A 9,634-nucleotide genomic window follows, 5' to 3' on the forward strand; every position below is an offset into this window, starting at 1 on the left:
CTGTTGATATTTAAACCAAGGTCACGCACAGAAGCACAACAACTGAGAGAGCCATCACTCATAACAAGATCAGGAAAGGGGTCTGAGTTCCGAAATTTAGAAGTAATATGAATCATTTCAGATTTTGAATCATTAAGGCAGAGACAGTTTTGAAAAGACCAGGTTTTGATTTCATTGAGGCAACTGGTGAGTTTGTTCGCGGCTACTGTCCTGCTGTTTGGGTGAAGAGTTACATAAATCTGGGTGTCGTCTGCATACATAGTGTGTTGAATATTCTGATGAAGGTTAATAACATTTGAGAGAGGGCTGGTGTAAAGAATAAACAGGAGGGGGCCGACCACGGAACCCTGAGGAACGCCGCAGATGAGGGGAAATGATTCAGAGTTGGTGTCATTGATGATCACCTTCGAGTTCGGTGCATGAGATAAGAGCGAATCCACTGAAGTACGGTGCCGGGGATGGAGAAGTCGTTCTCTAAGCGATGGAGTAACAGGTCGTGGTTGATAGTGTCAAATGCGGCAATGTAATCAAGCAAGATGAGGACAGCTTCATTACCCTTATCTACAGCTAGAAGTAGGTCATTTAGGACCTTGACAGTTGCAGTCTCAGTAGAATGATGATTCCGATAGGCAGATTGGTGGATTGGAAACAAACCGAGATTGTCAATGTGGGCTTTCAGCTGTAGTGACACAATACGTTCCAAAACCTTCCCAAGGAATGGCAGGTTTGCGATGGGCCTGTAGTTCTTAAGTCTATTCGTGTCGAGACTCGGCTTCTTTAGGAGGGGAAGAAGCAGAGAAGTCTTAAAAGACTCTGGAACTATTCCGGATGATAACGAGAGATTGAACAGTTTGGTTATGTGAGGAAGGAGTTCATCGAGGACTTCCTTTAGAAGCCAGGTAGGAATCGGATCTAGCTTACAGTGTTTAGAAGGAAGTGAAGTGATGAGCTTCCTGACTTGTGAGAGGGATACAAGGCAGAAATCAGAGAGTTCATGACGAGGGCCTGGAGCAAAAGATCTTGAAGCTGGTGCTGGTACTACATTAGGGAAAGAGGATACAACTTTGGCGACTTTTTCCCTGAAGAATGTAGCAAATCTGTTGGCGAGTTCACTATCAGAAGAATGATCTGGAAGAGGTGAAGATTGAGTGGGCGTTGAGAGTGTCTTCACAAGACGAAACAGTTCTTTAGTGTCAGCATTCTTGATGAGATCTTTGAGATACGCTGACTTCGCATTGAAGATGCACTCATAATATGACTCGCATTCACGGCGGTACAGCTCTCTATCAAAAGTCCAGACTTGATCGAACGACGTTCCGCACGACGCCTTCGCCTCTTGGCTTCCTGGATATCATCGGTAAACCATGGCGCATCAGGTCTGATTGATACAGTCTTGACCTGGATTGGAGCGTGCTCATCAATCAACGTCCGCAAAGATGAGTTGTAATGCTCCGCGGAAGCAGATGGACAAGATAGATCAGGAAGTGAATGGAACATTGTGTCAATAGAGTTGCGTAGAGAGTCCTTGTCAATGCTGCGATATTTCCTGAAGGAAACCTCTTTCTTGGGATTCTTCGGCCTTGCGATATTGACAGTGGTGACAAGTGCACAATGGTCGGAAGGCATGGAAGATAGCGAGTTCACGTTGCAGACATCATCCAAATTCCTTGTGAAAATCAAATCTAGAGTGTGACCTGCGCGATGGGTTGGTTCACGAACATGTTGCTTGAACCCTAACGAATCAACACATGTCATAACAGATTTTGCAAAATAATCATTGGGATCATCAACATGTATGTTGAAATCACCCAATAATAGAGGAAAATGATCATCTACAACAGCACCTTCAAGGAGAGTTGGAAATTCATCCAAGAATGTGCCGTTGGAGAGATTATTATTGGCAGACGGGGGTGGTCGATAAATACAGTACAACCTTACAGCAGATGAAGGTGTCAGATTGAGTGTGACATCCAGTAATTCAAAAGATGCAAAATCATTGTTGTTGTTCAAGGTACAGCGAGCCGTGGATCTATAGAGAAGCAAAATCCCACCGCCCTTGGAAGATAACCGGGGTCGATGGGTGAAATCATAATTAGGCAAACCAGATCTTAGATCAGCTAATATGAGACCATCCCTCTCACTGTCTCCAGAGAGCCACGACTCGGTGATGACTAGAACATCTAGATCATGTTCAACAATCAAATCAGTAATTATGTGTGTTTTATTGGTCATGGAACGTGCATTCCAAAGGCCAAGTTTGAGGCTATTGGATGATACCGACATTGGTGGAGGGAAATCCGGCCCTGGTATCGTACGCCGCCCACGTCCGCGATGAGTTCGACGTCGGCGACCGATGCCAAGATCGCAGATCCTGCTCCAAACATTCATGGGTAGTAAATTAAGCGGCTGGTTATTAATCTGATGGAGATCATTCAAGTTGTATGAAATATGTAAAGCTGTACAATCAGCTGAATAAGGAGGTGAGTTGGTATGGCCAATATTGGAAACATTCTCAGTGCGATTCACTGGACCAGGATTGGGCTGGATATCTCCAGAATTAAGGAGACATCGAAATGTAGCTGTCGAATTACAGTAGTATAGTATAGGTTGACTACAATATTTGAGATGTTTACAGTGGAGGCTCTTCATGTGTGAGCCAGTACAAGTGAAACATTCCTTGGTTATATAGGGCTGATTCAAAGTGTACAGAATAGAAATAACAAGCCTTATAGAAAACAACACTTTCAATGGCTTTCCATCCATTGTACAAGCAGGAATAGCTTACACAAAAGGAGCATACAAAAGAGACTATTGTGAATGTCAGTACATTCAAATGGTATACAAGCAAAGTACCAGTAAAGCTTAATGCACATGCCTGTACAGTAAAATTGAACAAGAACATCAAACATTAAACTTAACAGAAATACTGCAAATTCACACCAAAATACACCTTACAAATTGATTACCTCTGCTCCTTGACCAATATCAAACACAATGTTGAAAATACAAATACTAAATCCAACCAAAATTGGTGAAAAATGAAACAAATTACAGAGCTCAAATTGAGAGAGGCTACCTATAGAGGTGCACACAAAAAAAAAAAAAAAAAAAAAAAAAGGTTCTCATAACTCTTGATTTCATGTGAACAACACCCCCTAAATCAGGAGATTTGTTCCTATGGTACAGTTTGGTAAGTTCAAGCCTACATTAAAATTGGCTCCTCAAAACAATCTATGAAATATTTTACATATCAATCAAAGTAGGAAAAGGTTGGATATTGTTTAGTGGTCGAAAAAATGTCAAACTTATACACACTTCAATTTCAATGTAATCAGTACATGTGTAGTTTGCTTTCATTTCATTATTCATGGCTATTCCAATATACCAGGTAAATGGCCTTTAAAAAGAGTGTTTGGAAAATGCAACATATATACATGCGCACCATGGCATATAACCATTACTGATCTTTCTTTCTACCAATGACCGTCACTATATGCAGATACATTAGTACACACATACCTTTATGGATGATGCCTTTGCTTTCAATTTAGAGTAGAACTCCTCACGTAAATCCCCTCCATCGAGTGTCAAGTCAGTCAAGTGTGGCATAGAACACAGTGCCTCTGATAGGTGATGTGACGAGGAGGGTGTGGGACACTGGTGATTAGTCAGGTTGAGAGTCTGGACCTGCATTCATGGTGAATATAGTTAATCAGCACGTCTTGAGTAGATATATCTTATTTACTAATTTCACACTGTCTTCTTACATTTTACACAAATTCCAATAGTTACATACTTGCATTCAAGATAACATTCTAAACAAATGATGAAATAGTTTTCATTTTCAAATTCAATTCTTGTCTATTAAGAAAAAAGAACACATTAAATTGTCTATCGACAGGATAATAAAGAACGATTGTTTTAAATTCTATATGTACTCTTTAAAGGGAATGCAATCTGTTTGCATTCATAACTCATATTCCTACTTACACTGAAATTAATAATACCCAGAAATATGCATTTGCTATTAATGCCTTGAAGGTTCTCATAACTCTTGATTTCATGTGAACAACACCCCCTAAATCAGGAGATTTGTTCCTATGGTACAGTTTGGTAAGTTCAAGCCTACATTAAAATTGGCTTCTCAAAACAATCTATGAAATATTTTTCATATCAATCAAAGTAGGAAAAGGTTGGATAATGTTACGTGGTCGAAAAAATGTCAAACTTATACACACTTCAATTTCAATGTAATCAGTACATGTGTAGTTTGCTTTCATTTCATTATTCATGGCTATTCCAATATACCAGGTAAATGGCCTTTAAAAAGAGTGTTTGGAAAATGCAACTTATATACATGTGCACCATGCAATATAACCATTACTGATCTTTCTTTCTACCAATGACCGTCACTATATGCAGATACATTAGTACACACATACCTTTATGGATGATGCCTTTGCTTTCAATGTAGAGTAGAACTCCTCACGTAAATCCCCTTCATAGAGTCTCAAGTCAGTCAAGTGTGGCATAGAACACAGTGCCTCTGATAGGTGATGTGACGAGGAGGGTGTGGGACACTGGTGATTAGTCAGGTCGAGAGTCTGGACCTGCATTCATGGTGAATATAGTTAATCAGCACGTCTTGAGTAGATATATCTTATTTACTAATTTCACACTGTCTTCTTACATTTTACACAAATTCCAATAGTTACATACTTGCATTCAAGATAACATTCTAAACAAATGATGAAATAGTTTTCATTTTCAAATTCAATTCTTGTCTATTAAGAAAAAAGAACACATTAAATTGTCTATCGACAGGATAATAAAGAACGATTGTTTTAAATTCTATATGTACTCTTTAAAGGGATTGCAATCTGTTTGCATTCATAACTCATATTCCTACTTACACTGAAATTAATAATACCCAGAAATATGCATTTGCTATTAATGCCTTGAAGGTTCTCATAACTCTTGATTTCATGTGAACAACACCCCCTAAATCAGGAGATTTGTTCCTATGGTACAGTTTGGTAAGTTCAAGCCTACATTAAAATTGGCTCCTCAAAACAATCTATGAAATATTTTTCGGGGTCCAGACAACTCGCCACAAAGACAACCCGCCCCAAGACAACCCGCCACAATACCCTGGACATCCCGCCACAATACCCTGGACAACCCGCCACAATACCCTGGACAACTCGCCACAGCCTTTTCGGACAACTCGCCACACTTTTTCCCATCATGATTTCTAGATCTAAAATGAAATGAAATTGTCATTTTTCATGATTTTCGTGCTTTTATAAACACAGTCATTACAAAGAATAAAGAATAAAGTTGATTTCCCTAATTGTAACAATAATGTATATTGAAATGAAATTGTCATTTTTCATGATTTTCGTGCTTTTATAAACAGTCATTAAAAAGAATAAAGTTGATTTCCCTTGTAACAATAATATACTTTTGATCCAGAGGTCTATAACAGCTGCATTTTTCTGTCCCAGAATTTTTTTATGGTAGGATCCTGGAAGCACTGGCGTACTGATGGGGGGGGGGGAGGTGATATTAGAATGTAAAGATACGCCAAAGATACATAGCAGCATATTCCTACCATCAAAAAGTTTCCTGAGACATGAACTTAAAAATCGTAGTCGTAACTCGTAGTCGTAGTACGCCTGGCTTGGGTTCGTCCAAAATAGATTCTTGTTGCAAGCGCAAGGAAAATCATCTTTATTCTTTAGAACAGCTCTCAAAATACTCACAATTTCCATGTTTCCTGTCATAACTGTGTTTATAAAAGCACGAAAATCATGAAAAATGACAATTTCATCTAAGATGAGGGATTTTAGATCTAGAAATCATGAGGGGAAAAAAGTGTGGCGAGTTGTCCGAAAAGGCTGTGGCGAGTTGTCCAGGGTATTGTGGCGGGTTGTCCAGGGTATTGTGGCGGGATGTCCAGGGTATTGTGGCGGGTTGTCTTGGGGTGGGTTGTCTCTGTGGCGAGTTGTCCGGGATTCATATTTTTCATATCAATCAAAGTAGGAAAAGGTTGGATAATGTTTAGTGGTCGAAAAAATGTCAAACTTATACACACTTTAATTTTAATGTAATCAGTACATGTGTAGTTTGCTTTCATTTCATTATTCATGGCTATTCCAATATACCAAGTAAATGGCCTTTAAAAAGAGTGTTTGGAAAATGCAACTTATATACATGTGCACCATGCAATATAACCATTACTGATCTTTCTGTCTACCAATGACCGTCACTATATGCAGATACATTAGTACACACATACCTTTATGGATGATGCCTTTGCTTTCAATGTAGAGTAGAACTCCTCACGTAAATCCCCTTCATAGAGTCTCAAGTCAGTCAAGTGTGGCATGGAACACAGTGCCTCTGATAGGTGATGTGATGAGGCTGGTGTGGGAACCTCGTGATTAGTCAGGTTGAGAGTCTGGACCTGCATTCATGGTGAATATAGTTAATCAGCACGTCTTGAGTAGATATATCTTATTTACTAATTTCACACTGTCTTCTTACATTTTACACAAATTCCAATAGTTACATACTTGCATTCAAGATAACATTCTAAACAAATGATGAAATAGTTTTCATTTTCAAATTCAATTCTTGTCTATTAAGAAAAAAGAACACATTAAATTGTCTATCGACAGGATAATAAAGAACGATTGTTTTAAATTCTATATGTACTCTTTAAAGGGATTGCAATCTGTTTGCATTCATAACTCATATTCCTACTTACACTGAAATTAAAAATACCCAGAAATATGCATTTGCTATTAATGCCTTGAAGGTTCTCATAACTCTTGATTTCATGTGAACAACACCCCCTAAATCAGGAGATTTGTTCCTATGGTACAGTTTGGTAAGTTCAAGCCTACATTAAAATTGGCTCCTCAAAACAATCTATGAAATATTTTTCATATCAATCAAAGTAGGAAAAGGTTGGATTATGTTTAGTGGTCGAAAAAATGTCAAACTTATACACACTTAAATTTCAATGTAATCAGTACATGTGTAGTTTGCTTTCATTTCATTATTCATGGCTATTCCAATACCAAGTAAATGGCCTTTAAAAAGAGTGTTTGGAAAATGCAACTTATATACATGTGCACCATGCAATATAACCATTACTGATCTTTCTGTCTACCAATGACCGTCACTATATGCAGATACATTAGTACACACATACCTTTATGGATGATGCCTTTGCTTTCAATGTAGAGTAGAACTCCTCACGTAAATCCCCTTCATAGAGTCTCAAGTCAGTCAAGTGTGGCATAGAACACAGTGCCTCTGATAGGTGATGTGATGAGGCTGGTGTGGGAACCTCGTGATTAGTCAGGTTGAGAGTCTGGACCTGCATTCATGGTGAATATAGTTAACCAGTACGTCTTGAATAGATACATCTTATTTACTCATTTCACACTGTCTTCTTACATTTTACACAAATTCCATTAATTACATACTTGCATTCAAGATAACATTCTAAACAAATGATGAAATAGTTTTTATTTTCAAATTCAATTCTTGTCTATTCAGAAAAAAGAACACATTAATGTGTCTATCGACATGATAATAAAGAACGATTGTTTTAAATTATATATGTACTCTTTAGAGGGATTGCAATCTGTTTGCATTTATAGGTCATATTCCTACTTACACTGAAATTAAAAATACCCAGAAATATGCATTTGCTGTTAATGCATTAAAGGTTTTTATAACTCTCGATTTTATGTGCACAAGACGCCCTAAATACTAAGAGTGATTGTTTTAAATTATATATGTATTCTTTAGAGGGATTACAATCTGTTTGCATTTATAAGTCATATTCCTACTTACACTGAAATTAATAATACCCAGAAATATGCATTTGCTATTAATGCCTTGAAGGTTCTCATAACTCTTGATTTCATGTGAACAACACCCCCTAAATCAGGAGATTTGTTCCTATGGTACAGTTTGGTAAGTTCAAGCCTACATTAAAATTGGCTCCTCAAAACAATCTATGAAATATTTTTCATATCAATCAAACTAGGAAAAGGTTGGATATTGTTTAGTGGTCGAAAAAATGTCAAACTTATACACACTTAAATTTCAATGTAATCAGTACATGCGTAGTTTGCTTTAATTTCATTATTCATGGCTATTTCAATATACCAAGTAAATGGCCTTTATAAAGAGTGTTTGGAAAATGCAACGTATATACATGTGCACCATGGCATATAACCATTACTGATCTTTCTGTCTACCAATGACCGACACCATATGCAGTTACATTAGTACACACATACCTTCATGGATGGTGCGTTTGCTTTCCATGTAGAGTAGAACTCCTCACGTAAATCCCCTCCATCGAGTGTCAAGTCAGTCAAGTGTGGCATAGAACACAATGCCTCTGATAGGTGATGTGACGAGGCGGGTGTGGGACACTGGTGTTTAGTCAGGTCGAGAGTCTGGACCTGCATTCATGGTGAATATAATTAACAAGTACGTCTTGAATAGATATATCTTATTTACTAATTTCACACTGTCTTCTTACATTTTACACAAATTCCAATAGTTACATACTTGCATTCAAGATAACATTCTAAACAAATGATTAAATAGTTTTCATTTTCAAATTCAATTCCCGTCTATCTAGAAAAAAAGAACACATTAAAGTGTCTATCGAGAAGATAATTTACTAACAGTGATTTTTTAAAATTCTTCATGTATTCTTTATAAGTCATATTCCTACTAACACTGGAATTAATAATACCCAGAAAGATGCACTTGCTATTAATGTATTAAAGGTATTCATAACTCTCGATTTCATGTGCAGAAGACCTCTAAGTCAGGAGGTTTGTTGCTATGATTCAGTTTGGTAAATTCAAACCTTCATTAAAATTTGCTCTTAAAAAATTATATGAAATATTTTTCATATCAATCAAACTCGGTAAATGTTGGTTATTGATTATTGGTCAAAACAAAATCAATCTTATACACACTTGAATTTCAACTGAATCAGTACGTGTACTTTGCTGTCATATGACTATTCCAAGATACCAAGTGAATGACCTTTAAAACAGGGTGTTTGGAGAAAAAACTGATATACATGTGCACCATATAACCATTACTGCTCTTTCTGTCTATCAATGACCCTCTCCATGACATTGACATTTGGACACATATACCTGTATGAATGGTGCCTTTGCTTTCAATGTAGAGTAGAACTCCTCAGTGAGATCCCCTCCCTTGAGTGCCAGGTGAGTCAGGTTTGGCATAGAACACAGTGCTTCTGCTAGGTGATGTGATGTGGCTGGTGTGGGACACTGGTGATCATCAAGCTCGAGAGTCTGTACATGTGTTGTTTGTGAATATAGTTAAGCAGCACGTCTTTACACGCATATATTTTATTTACTAATTTATGACTGTATTTTTCCATTTCACACAAATTCCATTTATTACATAGTTGCATTTAAGATAGAATTCTCAACAAAAATGATTAAATAGTTTTTATTTTTAAAATTCAATATTTGTTTATTCTGAAAAAGAACACATTAAAGTTTCTATGGAGAGGATGATTTATTAAGAGTGATTTTTTTCTTCAATTATATAAATA

The 9,634-nt window shown here is 37.2% G+C and overlaps 1 protein-coding gene across 1 annotated transcript; it reads right to left on the bottom strand.

The window, feature by feature from the left end:
- Positions 1–400: 400 nt before the first annotated feature.
- Positions 401–9,296, bottom strand: LOC115921340. The gene is made up of 8 exons (XM_030978723.1): positions 9,207–9,296; positions 8,325–8,492; positions 6,302–6,469; positions 4,443–4,610; positions 3,520–3,687; positions 2,854–2,875; positions 2,103–2,180; positions 401–1,344 (listed from the first exon to the last, which is right to left on the bottom strand). The coding sequence occupies exons 1-8, from the start codon at positions 9,294–9,296 to the stop codon at positions 401–403; spliced, it is 1,806 nt and encodes a 601-aa protein (XP_030834583.1).
- Positions 9,297–9,634: the final 338 nt, after the last annotated feature.

This window comes from Strongylocentrotus purpuratus, unplaced genomic scaffold (assembly GCF_000002235.5).
Source record: "Strongylocentrotus purpuratus isolate Spur 01 unplaced genomic scaffold, Spur_5.0 spur5_scaffold_1, whole genome shotgun sequence".
NCBI classification, from domain to species: Eukaryota; Metazoa; Echinodermata; class Echinoidea; order Camarodonta; family Strongylocentrotidae; genus Strongylocentrotus; species Strongylocentrotus purpuratus.